The 22,053-nt window shown below is 36.3% G+C and overlaps 1 protein-coding gene across 17 annotated transcripts in view; it reads right to left on the reverse strand.

The window, feature by feature from the left end:
• Positions 1–22,053, reverse strand: part of MYCBP2 (MYC binding protein 2) — a 200,961-nt gene that overhangs the window by 39,949 nt on the left and 138,959 nt on the right. For 7 of the 17 annotated variants that reach the window (XM_054209207.1, XM_054208773.1, XM_054209472.1 and 4 more), the window contains 5 exons: positions 20,048–20,122; positions 17,660–17,884; positions 16,632–16,764; positions 11,622–11,747; positions 8,108–8,293 (listed from right to left, as the gene is read on the reverse strand). In XM_054209207.1, coding sequence (XP_054065182.1) covers positions 8,108–8,293; positions 11,622–11,747; positions 16,632–16,764; positions 17,660–17,884; positions 20,048–20,122 — 745 coding nt within the window. The remainder of the gene's footprint in view (positions 1–8,107; positions 8,294–11,621; positions 11,748–16,631; positions 16,765–17,659; positions 17,885–20,047; positions 20,123–22,053) is intronic. The other 10 variants (XM_054210085.1, XM_054209040.1, XM_054208951.1 and 7 more) reach the window with 6 other exon arrangements.

The following is a 22,053-nucleotide window of genomic DNA, read 5'->3' on the forward strand; positions in this document are numbered from 1 at the left end:
CAGTCCAAGCATTTTGCTCATGCCAGCTCTGTTATTCACCAGTTTTACTGATGAGCTATTTTGAGATGCCTATATGATATATGAATTCAGAAATGTAAATTATAATTACTTGATACACACTTTTCCCAGAAACAAACAAATAAGAAGATGAATTTAAGGTCTGCCAGATGAGAAAATATTCTAGATAGAACCTTTTACAGAATTCCTCACAAAGGAAAAAAATAATGAAAAGACCACAATAATCCTCTTAAAGGGCATAAAGCACTGCAAGCCATTCAGCAATGTATCAAAGTATATGCACGACTAGTGAATATCAAGCAGGAAAACATTCCAGAACAAAACTGCCTATGAAAGGCATAGCTTAGCAGTAGCTTCCAGCAGTAAACAATATGTTTTTTAAAAACAAAGGTTTGGACTTGCACGTATACAGGTAAATCATTTTAATTAGCATTCCAGGCTATCATAAAAAAAATAAAAAAATCCCCCAAATGAAAAACTGCATAATCATGCAGTGAACTGCTTTATCTGTAAACAAAAAAACCACTCATATGTTTGTTCCCCATTCTCCTTCCATATTTCATTTGCCTATTGTTTGAAAGGAGGTGTTATTAGATTAGGTTAACAGTCACCTTTCTGTTCACAAAGCAGAAAGAGACGGCTGGGTCATACATCATGAAGTTGCTGCAGCTCAGGAAGGCAACACTGAATGGTCACATCAAATGAGCGCCCAAACTTGAACGTTTACTTTCAAAACAGTGTTTTATTGAGCGAATGAAATGAAAATGAACAGAAGGAGAAACCAAACCAAAACATTTTGAATGTAAAAATCTGAACAACCTTGCTATGTTGGCATGCATACCCACCCTTCAGTTTGTGAGAGAGAGATGAAATAGCAGAGGCAGGCCCAGCTACATCACTAGTTTTGTAAATACGCTCACGAGAAGCAAGGCAGCAGGATGGAGTTTCTACAGTGGAAAACAGTTGCACAGAAGCAGCACAGATTCAATGGAAAAAGCAGTAAAGAAAAACAAGCATTTCAAATGATATGCATCTCCTTTGTTAAGAATTCATTGTTTAGATGCCTACATTAGTTTTAAATGAGAAACAGTTACTTCAAAATGTTTTCCCTGATCTAAATTTTAAAAGAATAAAGGATCTGTGATTTCAGTATTAGTGAAATAAGTGTAGACTAACCAATGAGATTTATGGCTTATTATAAAACCCAGCAGTACCTACTTTTGAACTGAACTCTGGTTTAAAATGTCAACTTTTAACCTGTAAATTCAGACATGAATTATTTAGAACTGCAATATGGCCTTCTAGATGACAAGTTCTCACATTCTTTTGAGAAAATTAGAGAACATCTAGATGTTTGTGTTGGAAAGTCTCATGCTGGGAAGAATGAAGACAAATACATTAAACCCATCAAAACTATCTGTTTTCAAATCTGAATGCACCTCAATAATGTAATGTTTTGAAAAACTTCACGTAACGTGAAGTGTAGTTTCTCAATACTATCAAGAGACATAACTAGCAGTAGAAGAGTTTCTATCAAACAGTATAGACATGAAAACAAATCTGTATCAACACTTTAAAATTGTTTTTTTTTCTTAAGGCAAAATTACAGAATCTTAGAATGGTAGGGTTGGAAGGGATCGCTGGAGATCATCTAGTCCAACCCCCCTGCCAGAGCAGGGTCACCTAGAGCAGGTTGCACAGGAAAACAAAGCTAAATTAACAAAGTTAAATTCTGATATATTCCAAGATAATTTCAGTAGAGCGTCTACTGACACCAATCTGTTAGAGGTAGAGCTCCCAGTGAAACTTGGAGTGAGATAACAGCAGGGACTTTTAGTTTCAAGTCTATCGTTTTACTTTCCTATAATGTTTTAAATTCTAATTCCAATTCCTATTCCTTCCTCTAGAAAAAAAATAAGTCAAATTCTTACTGCATTAGTAATTATAAAGATATGTTTATCTTAGAAGATACTCTAGAGAGTATCTTGGAGAGATTCTATTGTACAAATGGAGTAAGATAAACGTACTGAAAATAAGTACTTTCAATTCCTGCAGTGTTTCAGACATCACTAACTTGTACACGTAAATATATTAAAATCCCTATCTCGTGCAATGAGCTATAGTTCTACAGACTCTACAATAAGGAGGCGTTCACACATTTGAGGTAAGAATTTCAATTTTTAAAAACAAGAAAATAACCTCTATTTTCTCAATCCAGTATTAGCATGGATTTAAGAACAGTATTACCTACTTCAATGCCTACAAATGATCTGGAGAGATCCAATACCAACTATATAGCTTCTGAGTAACAGGATGTCACGCCACCAATTTTTAAAGGTAAAATGCAGAAAAACACATTAGGAACACAAAGTAGAAGTAGGCAATCCTAAGAACGTCAATTTGATATACTAGCATTCCACTCCATGAATAATTAAGTGAAAGTCTTTACTAAATCCACTTTCATGAATGCATGTTTACACTTCATTCTTTCATTCTATGTCCAAGAATACTTACATTTTAAAATGTTGTCATCTAGTTTATGTTCAACAATGTACTACTTCTCAATCATTTCAAGGGGACCGTGGGTCAAAGAGAATGAGTTTCCCACATAATCTCCTTGCTGCCTTGGCAAACAATGTATATCTATCCAGGACAACCCATCAGCCACAGGGACCAGCTTTTTGGTCAGGATTTCTTCTGTTTGAATCACCCTCAAAGACTACAAAGACGTGAAATATAAGGTAGGCAAGGTCTATCGCACGTCACGTTTGAATGTGACAGCGTTATCTTTAGTCACACTCCTTCCTTCAACATGGAAATAGCTCCAGTTCGAAATGCTACACAATACAGAGACATAAGAGGCAGTTCAATTCCTATGGCAGGATGCAGCCTTCTAATAGCCATGCCTACTTCCTCTGAGGAAACGCTGGTAAACCAATCCAGGGGGCATGACATACCACCAACTGGTCCACGTTAAGTCTTTTTTAGACAAACTCTTAAAACAAACTGGTAAAATGTCTCTGGAGAGTGGAGATAAGTTAAAGTTTCTTTCGAAATGCCCCTGCTTTTCTGCAGGATGACGAAGGAAAGCACTGACCTGCTTGTACCCTTTTGCCTAAGCAACGGATGCCTCTTCAAAAAGAATGCATTCCTCTTTCGCTTGCAGTTACAGACATGGGAGCTACAATACGGCTGTTAGCTAAATTTCCTCAAGCACTGCAATCAATGTATATTTTTTCACATCATGAAAATGCTAAATGCCATAGTGACAGTTGGACAAGGACTTTTTTTTTTCCCCATGAGTAAAAGAATATACTGAAGTCAATAAACATTTGAATATTAAACATTTTAAACAGAGAAAAGTATTAGATATGTTATAGTAGAGGAATGAGTGACTGAATGAAAGCAAAAGCAGAACTCACTAGAAAAATATTAGCAATGTTCTTTACCCAAAGGTAGGGTTTGGAGCACCAACACCTGAGCCATTTAACTTTGTTAATTGAAAGAAGCATTCATGTGCTAGAAGGGTAAAATAATCATAAAAATGATTCTATAGTTTTATAATTTGTAACTATAATTTTTGAAGATGTGATAAGCCAAATTTATTTCTAAAATAAAGCTTGACATGAGCTGTTCCTCCAAACTTTACCATACTGGCCCCCCAGGGATAGTTTTGAATTGACCTGGACAAATGTATGCTTCATACATACCTTTGATTATCTAATACATAAAGCCTAGGGTATGAAACTGTTAAATTTATTAGCTCAAATTTTCAGGAATGATGCTTTGGCAATATGCAGCATCTGAAAAAAAACGGTTAAACCAATACTGTCTGGCTGCTTTGCGTGACAAGCCATTTCAGCACGATATGGAAGAGATCAGTGTGCTTGGTTAAGAATATTCCCTCCCTTCATTTTACTGAAACGCTGCTGAGAAGGGTTATGTGCTCCAAGTGTGTGCTGGTCTCTTGGGCGTTCTTAAACTGGTCTCCAACAGTTTACAAAACGTAGATAGAAGCACTGCAGGCAAAGCCAGCAGTTCTAGATGCTCTGTAACTAGCACCTAGAAAGGAAAGGAACAAAATGAAAAAGAAAGCGGTAGCACAATCCTAAAGGGAGAAGGAACTCCTGACATGAATGGCAGGGGCTGATCATATACTGTGGGGCCATATGCTGGATTGCAGCTCTGCAGCATGCATTGGCAAGGAAGGAGCTTGACAGGTCACTATGAGCGTATCGAACAGTCTCTCAACACGGCAGCTTCTGTCCAGACTGAGATAAGTCACGAAACAGTAACGGTGCTGCACAGGAGCTGCCAGGGCTGCAGTGGAAGAGGGACAATGTGCCAAATGAGGCTAATAAGGCAGGTCCAAAGCCTCTTTCAGCCTATAAATCCGTTCTTCATTTGCAATAGTAACTCAGATGTGAGGAAACACGGCATAAAGGTCTAACACTGGTGGGCTGCAAGGTCTCACACTTCCCTCCCAAAGTTCAGAACTCAACAGCCAATTGTGAAATTCTGATAACTGCTGCTGGACAGCATGGCAAGATCCCGTTTGCCTGACTTGTCACATCTAAGGACTTTTATGACCCAGCACATGCTGCTGAAGGTTGAGAAACAACATCTTCCTTGACATTCTAGGTTTCCACACTTCACCTAGATTCAAAATTCAAGCAGAAATTTGAGTCTTCTGTGCTCTTCACAAAGTCCAGGGACAAATTAATCAAGCAACCAGTGATAATCTTGCAGCTGTGGGAGATTGCAGACCTGAGCAAATCTGTTAATAATGGTCTTCCAAACTTCTAAGAAGCAAGCATGGGCTGGAATAATTACAGACTGTTTTGTTGAAATAATCAAGGAAAAAACACACAAACTTCTGCTCTTTCTGCAAAAAAATCTGTGCTAAGATTCTAAGTCAATACAGTTGTTCCTGAACTCCAGGTAGGTTAGGCCACGTCTTCTAGCTTTTTTTGACTTTTAGCTGAATAAAAGACTGACAAGGAATTAAAATACCTGACGAGAGCATCTTAATTTTGTCTGTCCCCATGAAAACGAAAAAAAAAAAACCCTCTCTCAGTTTTTTTCCCTTGTGTGACCATGCGTGAAAAATTAGTAAAAGAATTAGGTCGGATAGAACAATCATCCCTTCATAGAGTTCTAGCAAATAACACAAAACTGGTAACACAGTTCCCCCTTCTTTTTTATAATATTCCTTCTGTAACAAATTCTTTGACAAAACACACAGGACTCTTGTTAGTTTACTTATTTATGATGTGAAAAGAATAACAGAGACAATTCTCATTTTTTCAAGCATTATATCTGACAAAGTGGTTGTCCGAAACCCTAGTATTTCCGCAAAAAAAACCCCAAACAAACAGACACGGTATCAGAAGATAGAAGGTTGTGACAAGCCCTTTCCCCCTTCTTTAAATGAATTTGGAAACCAAACCAGACCCCAAGCACAGAAACCGTTCCTCAAAGAACAGGTAGCTACAAACTCCTCCAAAGAAAAACTACCATCTGCCACTGGCACATAGTATGTTTTATAATCAGACCAACATTCTTCTCCCTATTCTAGAAACCTAAATTAAGGAAATAATTCTACAGGACATTCAGCATGATCCTAACTTTCCTCATAATCACGCTGCCAAATAAAATTTCTTCCCAGGAGGACAGCTATCTGAGAAAGAATAGAAAATGTAAGCGGTAGACTAATTTAGGCAGACTTTCAATCAAGACCGGTATTTAGTACAACTTCTGCCATGGAAATCTAGGCTGGCACAACTTTTTTCAACTATTAAGGCTATCATCAGTCCCTTTAACATAGCAGTTACTGACTATAAACATTCATTTTAATTTTTAGATCTAACTTTACTGCAGGAAGCACTGAAGGACAGAGCATATAATTTGAAACTAAAACTAAGCACGTCTAGAGCAAAAATCCAAGCGACTTGATATGGAGCCTTGGGATATGCTGTTTAGTGGATTTGACTTTTAATTACATGTTTGATAACAGGAGGCTACAAAGTGCTTTGAAAATAATGAATGAAAACTGCACACTTAAGAAAAGTTTCTATTGCAGTTCTATTATAAATACATCAACGTTGAACACATTAAAAACCACACAGCAGAATTCATCCCAAATAGAACTTTCTGTCTAGATATATTCATTGCATATATGCCTTACTATTCTAACTAATCTTATATTGCAAATTACTCTATTACTTTCTAATATGTAAAGTTTCAAGAAAGTAACAATAGAATAACTGTTTAAATTATTTAATCTAGATAGTATTATATTCATCATAATTTCCTTGACTATTAAATGAACAAAGTGTATGAATATAGTCTTACAGGTCTCCCTGAGAATATTCTAAATTTGGATGAACTTGCAAATGGATGATTAACACATTTGCAAAAGACTGAAGGAGTTCAAACAGGAAATTTTCCACCATATAATTCTTAAATTTTGATAGTGAAAACAAAACTATTGATGTTTCCCTCCTTTATGCACAATTTACATTATCTGCATCGCATCTTAAATTAGATAATAAACTGTTTTGAAGAAAGTCCTTGTATCAAATCACAGTTAGTACAACAGTATAACAGTTCTAGTTGATGATTTTTACCCTGCTGGAAGGGCAAAAAACCGTATGGGTTGAGATCTTACACTAAGATAAAATCCCAAATCAGACAGAAACTTGAAAAATTTTTCCAGTCATTATTATTATTTTATTTGGTAGACTACCAGTTCTCCCCCTATCTGACAACAAAGGCTTCCTTTTGACTCATGGATCCTTATTAAAACACAAACCATGGATGTAACTTACTGAATACAGTTTATCTACATCTGTTGGACAGGCAATACTTTGAGCAAAATCTTGAAGTTTTGCTTTGAAGTTTGACAGTTTTTCATACAATACAGATCTAAATGCTAAAGGAGAAAAAATCATCTGAAATTTGAAACAAGACAGTTAGGGTTATTTTTGATGCAATGTTGCACAAGAAACTCTGACTTTACTACTCTGAACAATAGGAAAAAACTAAAAGTGATGGGAAAGAATATGCAATTGACAAATTCTCAGTGGTGGTGCGCTGATGCCACTGGCAAACAGCTGTTTTATCTGAGTAGGTTTTGGAATATTCTGCTTTCAGGACACTGGTTTAAGTCAGAGTACAGGAGATCACTGTCAAAGTATTTCTGACAGTCTTTATAAAAGTGAATTGGGTATTTTAATCTAGTTCTCACATGAAGCACTTCACTGTCGCTTCAATGAACTGAGCTGGACAGATCCAGGACTGCACAGACACAGAGATTGAATGGACTGATAGGGTTCCACAGGAAAGAACCAAGGAACCACCGAGGCACTTCAGAAGAACAGTTTATGGGAGATGGGAGAAGATTAGTATTCCCTGTGACCCATGCTACACCTGTTCTGTATATAAGGAATAATTTGCTGAAATATCTGCCATCCATCATGAATGCTGAGCTCTTATTTTTCATTAATCAAAACCTAAAGTTTCCTGTCCTCTCACCAGTAATGAGGTTAACTGCTGTTCACCTCTAGGTGCAAACATGCACGTCCATGCCAATCCTATGGGCACCCAACAGAAGACTACCAAAGCCTTTCTTATGAGTAGCGCCAAGTTGTTCCCACTTTCCACCTACATCCCTAAAGTTAGAAGTGATGACAAAAATAGGAATTTGTGAGGCGAGAAAGTTTACTACTATGAATTTACTGCAGTCCATTTTTGGTGTTAAAAGAATTATCAACATTTTGTACCATATAAAATATTTACCTTAATTGTAAACCCAGAGTTGCATACAATATTGGAAATGCACTTTCATGACTTATCTACGCTGCAGAACAAATCCAACAGCAAAAGATTGTCAATATTGAAATTAAAGTTGAACAAGCTTACTTTCTTTAGGAGCATTACCTCACATGCTTCTGAATCATGAAAAACTTAACAAAACAGAACCAGAAAGGTGCACTGAGGGATGATTAGTAGCTGGTAAGCAACGGAGAACAGCAATGTCAAAGCTGCAGAAATGGACTGATGAGGCAGGTAAGGCTGACAAACTTACTCTGAAGCTGTGGCTGAGGCTGCTGGAAGGAAAGGGGTTGTCCGAACACAAATGGACTGTGGACTAGGGAAGAGGGAGGTTTTGCAGCTTGATCAAAGATGGAAGGAGCTGGGAGATTTGGCCGTGACTGAATGGAATTCAGTATGGCACTCAGTTGGTCACCTGTAGTGGGCAAAACAGTCAAAACTACAACCTGTTACTTGTCATTCTCCAGAAAGGCAGAGTAAAATGGTGCTCAATTAAAGTTTAAATGATAAGAGAGAAAGCTCATAAATCTCATTTAGCCACATACACCTCTAGTTGTGGCTAAACATAAAAATCTCACCCCATGCATGGCAACAAAATTACTGAGAAGTACAAGCAGGGATTTTAAGGACCATGGATATTTTACTGCAACTATTTAAAAACATTTCAAAATAGAGATTTATATTCGCCTTGCTAAAAAATGAAGAGCAGCCAAAGAAAAAACACAAAACCCTAGCATTTACAATAATACACACATGCAACAGAACATGCAGGAAAAGATTAGAAAAACTGATGAGAAGGGAAAGATAACATGTAATTAGGCTTTGGCAAGTGTATTTCTGTGCCAAGGCTTTGGTAAATATTTGCTCATTTTTGCAAATATCTTTAAAAGTATTCCGTCATGCTGTTTTTCAAGATCAGATTGAAGATAATTTGAAAAAAATAAGTACCATTTAGGAACTGGAACTGGTTTGCTGAAGAACTACACACAATTTTTGTGAGGCAAATGACGGCCTTCAAAAAACTAACATGTTAAAAACAGAGTTTCAATTTCTGAGCGCCAATTCTCAAAAAACTCTGTATGAACATTAGAAATATAGGAAGCCTACAGTAAGAAGGCAGAGTTTCTCACACCATGTTATAACTTGAAGAATACTTAGTAATATGAGCTGGGAGACACCAAGAGTTTGAGAGCATCTCAGATTTGAACCATCACCAAGCAAATCCTAACAGTGTCACTTTATTCTGCAAATTCGTATCATTTTGACAGCATTCTAGAAATCCTAGTAAAAAAAATTAGCAGCTAATACAGAATTTACAACTCATTGAATGTACAACATTTTTGGGTGATCATCAATTGTCTTTTCACAGAGTTACAGAAAAACCAGTGGGTGTACAGAACCCTGTATTACCTAAGAACTCCAAAATTAAATTTTGCACTTATTTTCTTGATATTTTGGTTGCAAAATTTGAGAGAACAAAAATACCAGAAAACAGCTGGAATGCCTTTCTGAATAATCATCTACAGGTATCAATAAACCAATTTCATTCCACTGTTTTGGAAGTAGTATACCTAAAAAAAATTGGAATCAATACTTGGGCAGCAATCGTTCCTACCTTAATAACCCAGAAGTGACTGACATGTTTGACAAACCACTATTATTCTTAAATATGACAGGCCTATTTCCTTAAACGATTAATTATTTTAAAGGGAAGAATGCCTGAGAAGAGGCTGAAAGTCATCTGCCCACAATAATTATATATGGAGGTGGGTAGGGCCATTCATAAGGAATATTAAAGGCTTGCCTGCAACGTGGAAGGCTGGAATAGAGAAGACATAGCTAAATCAAACAGAATGATCGTGGGAATTATGTCTTCTGCCGTGCAAGTAATACTGCAAACACAAACCTATTACATGGGGATCTTTACATTTGACCAGCAGTTTGAAACGCTCGTAGATGGTGACTGAATTTTCATTGAAGCTAGTGCATCCCTACAAAAATTCATTTAACAAACAAGCACCCCCAAAAGAACTGCTTCATTCAGAAATTCCCCTAAGAGATTATGCTTATGCCTTCATTTTTATTTTCCACAAAACTCAGCTTCTTAGACCTGAGAATGCAAAAAGACTGTACATAAAGTAATAATACAGCTGAAGAATTCTATTTTTGGGAAAGTAATATCATTATTCTTGCAATACAGTTGCCAACAACTCTCCACTCTTGGGCAATTCAGAAGGAATTACAGTACACAGAATGAATAAAGTCATCGTCGACAGTCATCTAGCTGAATTGCTCACTCACACTAAACATCACTGCTTGAGGGTATGTTGAGAGAATAATGCGTATAAAATGATACGGAATTCAATGCCAGGAGCAGCTTTCAAACTTTCTGCGATTGTAATATTCCAAAGAAACACCTTAGAAACTGTTTAAGATAGGATATAGTAAAAAGAATCACAATGTCTTCAGAAACTAGGATGCCTGTTAATATAGCATACCGATCTCCAAGATTTTATCTTTGGACAACACAGGAAGAAAAAATTCTTTTCCTAATATGCTTCTGCAGAAAAAGAATAGATAATACTTGAACTATTATACAACTGACTTTGAGAGACAAGCTGCAATACTGCCTCACACACCAAACATCTTAAACACTTCCACTTTCATGATTCAACCATTACTTCAAAATGAGTATGGTTATCAATAGGGCTGTATAAAAGACCCTATAAAACAAAAGGAAACACACTTCAACTTTTCCAGAAAAAAAAAACAAAAACTTTTCCTATAGCAATGCATGGACAAGCATGAACTGCTTCTTTATGCAGTCAAGCGCTGTGAAGTGATATAAAATTATTTCATGTTATGAAAATAAAAGACTAGAATATTTAGGAATAATTTTTTTCCCTTCATCTCTTCTCCCTTAAAACAAGTCTTAAATCAAGTTATTTTATTTAGGAGCCCACGAAGAATATATGCTGGCGTTAAAAACACACTGCACACCTCATGCCCACGTTTGTAGTGGCATAGACAGAGTACAGCAATGTAAGAGCAGAATGACAAAGCTCCGTGTTTCAATAATATTTCTCAAGGACACCTGCCTGAACGAAAGTCCCTTCTGTATTATTAAATCTTCTAGATCTAATCAATGAACGAACAGAAGGCATGCAGCTTGAGTTTATTGTGATGGCTTATATATATTTACATCTTGTCAATGAAACAAATCATAGTTAAAAGAAACAATTATTTTACGTCAGTAAAACTGACAAGGTTTTATTTATTTCCCAGCATTTGTAACTGGTACCTATGTGATTGAAAGCTAACTTCAGGTTTGCAACTTAAATCTCAAACGGTATCCTTTATTTTGTCATCCCATGAAAGGCACTTAAAAACGTCAATACAGACGAGAGGTGTTTATAAAATGTTTCTGATCATTTTAAAACCCATGCTTTCTAATCAAATGATTTTCATATATTGTTTTACAAGTATCTATTTTTCATTTCTGCATTATAGTTTTGTGCCTACCACTACAGAAAGCCTCAACTGTAACTTAAAATTAAACAAAGTACTTAGGCTGAGCAGAATTAAAGCAGAGAAAAAAGCAGTCGCAACATTAACCATGTTTTGTAAAACCCCTTGCAATTCATTGCACTACTGCTTATGTCTTTGGGAGGACATCTGATGGTGCCTAAAAGAGTAAGAAATGAATAAAAAAAATATAAATAAAGTTAAGAAAAACAAATTTTTGAAATGTGAGTGTAAAAACATACCTTTGTTATTTCCAAGGCCATAATCAAACCCTTGTCCATTACTACAGCTTGTCCCCTTACTGAAAGCTTGTATTGAAAAAGGACTTGGGGGAGGAGTCTGAACATTTTGATCTAGAAGGACTTGCTCTGTAAAAAAAGCACATCACTTCAGAATTAGACCTTCTTAGTAATTGATTTACATGGGAAAGACGAGTCACAAAGGAGCGATACTGGTTTTCCACAGATAGCACTCTACCACTCTACTCAATTCTCTTCAGAAAGAAAAGCACATCTCTCTTCTTTAGAGCTCACGCTCTAGAAACAAAAAGATGGAAGACTTAATACCACAGAGACTATTTTATGTTTGACTGAGTTGCTGCCAGCTTTGCCATCATATGCCACGTAGGAACAGGCTTGACACTTTGCTTTTCAGTAACATCACATCATTCAATGTTAATTCCTTGGAGAGCAATTGCTAAATTCATTTGTCAAAGTGGCATGGAGAAAATAATAGTTTTCAGAGTCAATAAACTTTTAATCCTGGCTATCCCCTTAATTAGCTCACGGGACATCAGACAGTTTTTCCCCTGACAGATTTATTCATATCTGATACCGAGCACTACAGTTTTGCTTTCTGTATGGTACTAAAAAGACCTCCAACTAAAAGCAACTTGGGGTCTTTCAGAATATCCGTAACAACTGAAGAGCCAAGATAAATGAAACACAGAATCCACTTGATTATTTGGTTTTAGGGAGACATTACTGACTTAATGTAGTCAGAAATACCTTTCCAAGTGATAAGTTATAAGAAATAATTCACGTGAAATCTTCCAAATGCAGGTTAAAATCTCAGGTTGTCACATTGAACAACTTTTCCTTTTGTAAACGTACTGAAGTCAAAGTAGATTTGATTAAAAAAAAATCACAATTCTTCTAAGAGCCATTTTTAGAAAATTGTATTTCAGGCCAAAACTGCATTCCATAGTATGAACTTTTACAGAACACATATACTCAAATTAAAAAAAAATAAATCAGGGAGAAAGTTGGAAATTTAAACTCAATTTAAAAAGGAAAGAATCTAGATATTTTCAAAATATAGGCAACTCTAGATCTTCCTGCAGTGTTTCAGCTAAAGTATCTGGATATCTGCCTATATACTTGGGCATTCAGTATGACTTCTGCTCTGACAAATCCTACTTCTTTCTGAGAATTTCATGATCATTTTATTAAATAATGAAAATACAACAGCAATATAAATGATAGTATTATTTATGGATAAAAATATAGACAGTTGCAAATCTAGTTGGAGCTCCTCCAAATGCTAATTATTTCCCTCCAGCAAAAGCATTGAAACAGAAGACAAAGTATTCCTAATTAATTTCATGGCAAAGAAAAGCAGTTAGTTTAAATAATTTTCAGATGTGGCTTACGCTCATTAGTTTTGCTCGGTACTGATTAGGACCAGGAACGTTGAATAGATTGAAATATTTCAGTAATTGCACCAACAGCCACTGAAACTGTTTTAGCTAGATGCACAAGAGTCATCTATCTTCACTCTACTTTTTTAAAAGAGAGTCATCTAGAAAAGAATAAAGCCAGACATGTCAAGGCATAGGATTTGCATCAGGAAGTTCTAAGATGGTATCCCAAGGCATTCAATTGTAAAAATCTCACTACAGAGTTCTGTCCTCAAAGCTTGGAGCTTGCATTTTTGTTCTTCTGTGAGAAAACCAATATACTTGAAGACATGCCTTAGTAACTGTACATTATATCAAGAAATCAAGATTATATCAAGTATCAAGAAATTGAAGATGTATCTTCAAACAAGGGTCCTGTTTAAATTCTTACAAATTTGGGAGTTCTGTCTTAAAGCACAGATATACCTTGAAAAATCAATTTACATATAGAAAGGATGAAATGATAAATAAGTTGTTGAAGCTGGAGAAGACTATTCAAGGTACACAAAAAAAAATGCAGGTTATATCTATTCCGTAAAAGAAGTACTCTTGAATCAAAAATTTTGCACACTGCTAAATTTATTAACTTCAGAGAAATTATTTTCTACTGTAAAAGCAAACAGCCTCGTACTAGGATAGAAAATGATGAAGTTAACAACCCACCATACAGAGAGACCTGGACAGGCTGGAGAGTTGGGTGGAGGGAAACCTCATGAAATTCAACAAGGGCAAGTGCAGGGTGCTGCACCTGGGGAGGAATAACCCCATGCACCAGGACAGGTTGGGGGCTGACCTGCTGGAGAGCAGCTCAGCTGAAAGACACCTGGGAGTCCTGGTGGACAACAGGATGACCATGAGCCAGCAATGTGCCCTTGTGGCCAAGAAGGCCAATGGCATCCTGGGGTGCACCAAGAAGAGTGTGGCCAGCAGGTCGAGGGAGGTCATCCTCCCCCTCTACTCTGCCTTGGTGAGGCCGCACCTGGAGTACTGTGTCCAGTTCTGGGCTCCCAGGTTCAAGAAGGACAGGGAACTGCTGGAGAGGGTACAGCAAAGGGCTACCAAGATGATTAGGGGACTGGAACACCTCTCTTGTGAAGAAAGGCTGAGGGATTTGGGTATCTTCAGTCTGGAAAAAAAAAAGACGGCTGAGGGGGGACCTTATCAACACTTATAAATACTTAAAGGGTGGGTGTCAGGAGGATGGGGCCAGGCTCTTTTCAGTGGTGCCCAGGGACAGGACAAGAGGTAAAGAGCACAAACTTGAGCATAGGAGGTTCCACCTAAACATGAGGAGGAACTTCTTTCCTTTGAGGGTGGCAGAGCCCTGGCACAGGTTGCCCAGAGAGGTGGTGGAGTCTCCAACTCTGGAGACATTCAGAACCCACCTGGACGCGTTCCTGTGCAACCTGCTCTAGGTGACCCTGCTCTGGCAGGGGGGTTGGACTAGATGATCTCCAGAGGTCCCTTCCAACCCTACCATTCTGTGATTCTGTGTGATTATTGAGTATGTGTGCTTTCAACATTAAGGTATTGTTCCAGTGCACAACTACTTAGTTTCTAGAATCTACTTGAGCTCTCTGAGCACCTCTGAAATTGACACTATCAGATATAACTAAAAATGGAGAATTTATTACTTCGAAAAAGATACTGTGCTAAGTATTAAGTAAACACTTTTTTTCTTCCCAGCTTCTACAATTTATGAAAAACTCTTGGTTATTCCCCTTTGCAGAGTGTTTTACACCTTAAAGTCAAGCAGCAACAGCCTACAACAAATATTTACATATTACCAAGGAATTACTTTTTTTTAACATGGTAATGTGATGATAGTTATCAGAGTGTCTAGGTGTGAAGTAATTTCCAGCACGAAATGTCCAAGCCAGAAAAAGGGCAAAGAGTCTGTTATAATGAACATAGAAGAGGCTGACAAGAAGTACTGCCTAAAAACACAAGCAGATTATGACTGTGGAGGTGGAGGTCTTCCATGAAGACATCTTTTGGAAAATGGATGCATTAGATCTCATAAACGGAGTGTGACGATAATAAATTGAAAACATCCAGATTTATCCACAAAACAGAGAAATACATGATGAAATTTAAAAAAGAAAAAAAAAGGCAGCTTGAAGAAACTACCTCTTGAAGTGAGCTGGAAAAAAACCCCAGCCTTTAGAGAACTCTACCAAAATTTTCTTAACAACGGAAGAACCTTAAATGTTTCTCCCTGAGAATACTCGTAACAAAATCATGCTAATGAAGATTCACAGTAATTTTTACTAGAGATTGTAAAGACAAGAGGGACACACTGGACAGCTGGGGTGCTGTGTCCCGTTTCAGGCTCCCTATCAGAAGACAGACTGACATGAGTTCATCAGAGGCCACCAAGACAGTCAGGGCAGTAGAGCACATAACATCTAAGGAGAGGCTGAGACACCTGGGTTTGTTCAGTCTTACAAAGAGAAAGCTAAGATGAGATCTTATTGCTCCTTTCAACTACCTAATTGAAGGGTTCAGGGAAGATGAAGCTAGACTCATCTCAGAGGTTCACAGGGATAGGACAAGAGACAATAAACAAAAGTTGCAGGATGGGAAACTGTGATTTGGTATTAGGAAAGCTTGAAGGTAATCAAATACCAGTATAGGTTGTCCAGAGAGGTTGGAGATAGTGAGAAGTTGATCAGACAAGGCCCTGAGTAACCTGATCTAGCTGAATCTGCACTGACAGGGAGGCTGGATAGATGATCTCCCTCCAGAAGTATAAATACTGACAGATCACTCCCTGTTTCATCCTTTAAGGTAATGTAAGTAGCCCGTAAACTTGCACCGGAGAACTCACCCAGATGGGCTATCTGTTAAGGAAACAGTTTTGGAATACGTCAAGGTGTTCATACAAAGCACTCAGGGTGAAAGAAAGATATTTTAGATCAGTAATGATAGCCTGTTTAGAGGGAGATAAACATGAAGGATGATGGGGTGGAGGGGAGGGCAAGACAAAACTTTGTATACTAACATTTTGTTTATGTTTTATTTTATTATTTCTAGGTCTTACCCAAATTGAACATGAATTATCAGGACAGAAATTTTGCATTTTAAGCGAATGCAATCATACTTTCCTAACTAGAATAATTAACTAATCTGATGTTAATTTTAAATACAGTCCTAAAAAACGTAACAGGTTTTTAACAGAATGCTCTGTGACAGAATTATCGAACTTAAAAGGAACATAAATAATTAATTCTGCTGTGCTTTTCACAGAGACACAAAGTAGACCAAGTAAACCTAACAAAAATGCACAATTACTTATTTAAAAATGACCTCCATAGCTAAAAGAAGGACAGTTAAAATATGATAAGTGGTACAGAAGAAAACATGGGGAAATATAGTAATTGTTCTTTTAAAAACACTTAAAGAACGTTTATAAGCAAATTTGAAGTTAGGCTGTGTCAAGTAACTCAAATGAAAAATCTAAATTTATGTTATAACTGTTTAAAACTCAGTTCCTTCTTTATTTATTTGTTGTTTTTAGACTGCTTATTTTTTTCTAAGTTAATTTAAAAAACAAAACAAAACAACAACTTGCCATCTTCGTGTCGGAGGTACTGGTTTCCACCTCTGTCTCTAGCTAACGACCATGCCTCGCCTTCATCACTTTCACAGAACTCTACCATGCTGTTCTTATCCATCTGCACCCACGTACCTTCTGAATTAGTCACCTGATGCACACACATAAAAAAAGCACAATTTAATGACTTTTCAGATAATTCAGTAGCGTGATTCAGCAACTTATTATAGTATCTGAAAAACACACTCATTCCAATCTTTATACTACAAAGCAAATATTAAAAAAAAAAAGTTTCTTAAATTAAGGCCACAGGCTGAGGCAGACTGAAGGACCAAAACTATTTATGGCACATTTACAGTTAGGTCTATTTCCAAAAATCTTAGACCCGTTTATGTTCAGAAGAAGCAAAACACCAACACCACAACTTTAGAACATCCAAACAAGTTTGAAGGAGATATTCACCAAAATATGCTTTTCTATTGGTGGCTGCAACAGTAGAATTCTAATACCAAGTTATATATGAAAAGTTTGTACGAGTACTAATTTTGTTCCTGACATTATATTTAGGAAATAGCATGACACACTTCATCCTTAAGCCCTTCTTAACCATAAAACACCACAGCTGGACAATTGGGAGTAGTAACAACAGTTCAACAACTGAACAAATGAATACAATCATTACAGAGAAACAGAATAATTTGTTAATTGGTTAGGTCCTAGAAAAATATTTTTTCAATGAAACAAAATTCTTTCAAAGAATACGACAAAAAAAGTAGAACGAGAAACACCATTTGGTAAGGAATACTGTAACAGAAATATACAAGCAAGCATATATAATTGCAGTACAATTTTAACATTATTCCAATCAACGCACACATCTAAAAGGCAAAAAGACATAATTGCATTAGTATTTATAGCATAAACCAAGTTCAAAGGTTAGTATTTATCATGAAGGTTGGAAAAGCAAACCTGTTCTTTTGTTGTGCTTATTACTGTTATATACTGGTATCTATGAAGACATGAACCGAAGCTACAAGGATCCATACCTCGCCCACTGCCTTGACTTTGTTTCCCAGAACTAACATTCCAATTGGGATACCTCTAAGGTTAGGGCAGCTTCTGATGTTGTGACCTGACGGGCCAGTCTTCACTACCTTGTACACTCCAGGTCCACCTCGAAGGAATGGCATATCTTGTTCTTGCATCACTGCTTCCTGTGGGCAGTGTGAATTTAGGTCTTTGAAAAAATCATCAGTATTAGACCTAGATTCCTGAGAAGTTAAAAAAAAAAAAAGGGCAAAACAAAACAAAACAGAATAAAACCTATTAATAATACCTTTGAACTCTTTAGATAAGAAATACTTATTTCAAGACTACAACAGCTATATTTCAGAGCTAAAAGAGATACTAGTTACATCATTGCTAATTTTAGCGTGCAACGATAAAAAACTAACTACTAGTAAATTGCACATTAACTGAAAAGTCATCGTATTACTCTTGAAACAAAAGTGGTATAAATGTAACCATTTATATAAAAAGGAACATCTCGTATCTACCATTAGAGACAAATTATTTACTCTAGCTGCTTTCAATAAACCTTGTTTTATACTGATATTTATGAGGATACACACTCATTCCTCCTGCTGTATTTCTGAAATTTTGTGAAAAAGTCTGGGGCTATGTAGAGGGAATTTGAATATTATCTCTTCCCAAACGATACGCTTCCTTTTTTATTTCACATTTAGAATACATTGTTAATTGAGAATAAAGGTAAAATTATGACAAAGAGCAACAGCAACACCGTAGATTCTTAAATGCACATGTAAATATTAGTGCATATTTATTATTTTCGTTATGACAATAAAAATGGCCTACAAATTTATTTCACCTGGTACCAATTACAGGTGAAATATATACCCAAATCTGAAATAAAAAAAAATTTTTGAGTTTCCTACCAAGAAAAATCGATAGTTACTAAAAGAACAAGAAATCCATTAGCATAGATTTTTCAGCCAGCCATAGCTTAATAAAAAGGCTATTGTACAGAAAAATGAGGGATGGGAGTAAAATAACGCGCATTTATATCAGAGGAAAGCAAGTGAGAAGCAGGAGCGAGCTCTATTATGCTTATAATGCAAGTCAAAGGTGCTTTTAAAAGAACATCTGAAAGTTAAGGACTAAGTAATGCCCTACAGGATGAAGCCAGTGGCTCAGCTAGTCCAGTATATTGTCTTCAGCAACGGCAACAGGAGATGCCATTTAGAATTAGCATTCAAGTCTTTATTAGTGGTCCGTTCCTTATACACCAACAACATTTAAAATATTTTTATTATGGATGTTAGAGGGCATGCCCTATTTTCTTTAGTGTTTATTTATGAATCTGATTTCTACAAACTTGTTTAATTTCTTCTGAATGTGCTGATACTTTCTGCCTTCACAATCTCCTGCAACACCACCTTCCAGCTGTGTAAAAGAAAGCTTCCTTCTATCAGTTTTAAATCCAAATTCTGCTTATGTTATTTCCTTTTTCATTAATACCATTTCCTCTGATCTCTATACTTCTCATATTTTCAGCTTGTTTGTTTTGTAGTCTGTGCACTACGTCCACAGTAATACAGCAGTCTTTCCCAGAACAAAAATGCATCCGTTCTCTAAATATGTAACTTTCAAAGCAAGTTAACGCAAACTGACGTTAACTGGTTCAAGGGAAAAAAAAATTCTGTATGTTTTAAAGACAGTTTAAACGTTGTCTAGGTCTTGATATTACAACGAAGTTTACTACTTTAGGGAAAAAGATTTGATGAAAAACAAGTTTTTAAATCTCTAAACCAATATGTACAACACTGAGTGTCATCTTCATTACAAAGTTCATATTAAAAAAACTCAATCTCACAATCACTATAGGTCTGCAAAGAGATTTAGACAAGCACTTTTGTAGATAATTTAAACTGCTTAACTGTACATAACTTGTTCCTATAGTTGTATATTTTTTTAAAAAAGGTTAAGAATGGGCTGAGTGTTTATTAAATATTTGTGGCTTTACCATACAAATATATCATCTTATTAGATGCTGCAACACAATTTGTACCATCCAGTAACAGGAAAAAAAATTACTAGTACATTCTGCATCAAAAAGAGAATGAAAGCCTTTATTATGTTACTAGGTCATCTCTCCAAATTTCTCGTCTGGTTCTCTAAGAAAAGGAGAGTGCTACTTATGAATTACGGAAAATTCAATAATCTGCCCTGTTTGCTTTTGTTTTTTATCCTAAAGGAAGAGACACAGATAGAGCATTCTATGCAAATATGCTATTTCCTATAAAAATAATTCAAAGTAAAACAGATGTCAAAGGATATTTAGTGTAAAGTTGAGTCATAAGGTACAATCTGAAAACATGAGATACAGTGTGACTGTTCCTGTCACTTACACTCACCTTAGGGGGTAAAGCTTTGGAAGTCCATGAAAAAAAGTCCAAATCCCTTACTCCTTGGCTAGCATTAAAGACATTCTGAGCAACAAAGTTTAAAAAAAAAAAAAAGACATATATCAACAAAGAAATGGGAACAAAGAAACACTGGAGGAAGAAGCTCGAGGTACTATAATGCAAACTTTCTCCACAAGTAAATTTACTGGTAGAATGTTTTGCAAAAGGGGAAAGTTTTGTTTTCCTAATCAAGTCACCTGAGTCCATTGCTCACCATGGCAAATCATCCATTAAACAAAAACAGTTTAGTATGTCAAAAGCTCGAAATGGATGTAGTGTGTCATGCCATTTACTGAAATTAAGAGCCAGACATTTCTTACAAAGCTTGAGACTTTGTGCACAGAAAAATCCCACACTTCTCTTAGAAAGAAACAGTAGTTGGTCCCACCACAAACCACAGTTTTATAGCAAGATGGTCTGCTGCTCTGAAAAATAATTTCAACTATTTCAAGACAACTGCACATGGGCTTTTAGTTACCAAGTCAGAACCGATAATATGCAGAAGGGCTAAGCTCACTGTTGCTGAAAGCAATTCACTCGCACAGAATGATTTCACCAGAGCCAAAAATGCCACAGAGTGCTGCAAGGAGAACGATTGCTAAGATTTCATCAGCTTTATAAAATATACAATGCATTTACTAGTTTGTTATGAATTATCATAAACCAAATAGAGCTGCCAGAGAGACTTCACTAATTTTATAATCAATTGCCTGTACAATAGAAATGAGCACTGCTCTTCTGTGTATTTTTTCCTCCCACAAAACAGCCGGCACAGCGTTTTTTGATCACCAGAAAACATGAAAAAGAAGCCATCTTTTGGCCATAAACTGGTTTCTACTCATTTCAAAGAAATTTTCATTGTTCCTGTCAAAAGAAAGTATTAATAGTACATATATAGTAGTATTAATAATCTATATTTATGACAGAATCCTTTTAGCAAAGTAACCATTTTATCTGTTTGAAGAGAGTTATCAAAAATCTTATTTCCTATCCCCATCCTGACAGGGGAACCAAGTGAAATCCCTGGCCAGCAGTCAAATTAACATTTAACAGTAGTTAAAGAAAAGGCAGTGAAACCCTTTAAAGCAGAAACAAGAACAAAACGCTTCTGGCCTGCCTCCTCTGTGTTCCTTGAAAAAACGTTTACACATTAAAAGCAAATAAAACCATGCTTTTGTCTCATGATAGAAGCAAATCATCTAGCTATACACTGTTTGCAAAACTGCTGCTTACATCAAGTTTCAGTAATACAAGCAATTTGCAATTTTGACAAAAACAGGTAAATTGTCAAACACCAGCATTTCTTTAGAATTTTGTACCTCTACCCAAATTGAAAGAGGTACCAATGCACTAGTGAGATATATTTTGGGGCATTGGGGAAGGTGTTAGATAGGAAGATTGGCAGAGTAAAGGCTTATGAATTTGACATAAAACTATGAGTTATTAAAAGCCTACACTTGCCTAATGAGAGTGTACTTCAGAGGCATCCAACGTAGTTTCACAGACTAATTATATTACTTTGCAGCATATCTCATATTTTGTGGTGGATATCTACTGTACAGACTATCCATACCAAAAAAGTTTAAGTATAGTTCCAAAAACCTGCTTTTGCACGTTAAAAAGATATATGTGTAAAACATAAAAAAGAAACCAACAGCAGTGAAGTGGGACCATGCTGGCTTAGCAACACCAAGACGATCAAACGAGGTTTCCTTTGCTCTAGGAACTTTAGATGTTCCTGGCTGCACACTGTCCGCCAGATTAGATGAACAGATCAGGAATGTATTTGAGAATTAAGTTCTGATTCTGAAGAAACTACTACATACAAGCTTTATATTGAGTCCTTATGCTACTGTCTGTAGATTTGGTTCATTTTTTCCTTTCAAGCTTTCCCTTCCAAAACCTAAAAATAATTTCAGGAATTCATACTTTTTTTCTTCCCCCCAATAAAGTTT

This window comes from Rissa tridactyla, chromosome 1, assembly GCF_028500815.1.
Source record: "Rissa tridactyla isolate bRisTri1 chromosome 1, bRisTri1.patW.cur.20221130, whole genome shotgun sequence".
Taxonomy (NCBI): Eukaryota; Metazoa; Chordata; class Aves; order Charadriiformes; family Laridae; genus Rissa; species Rissa tridactyla.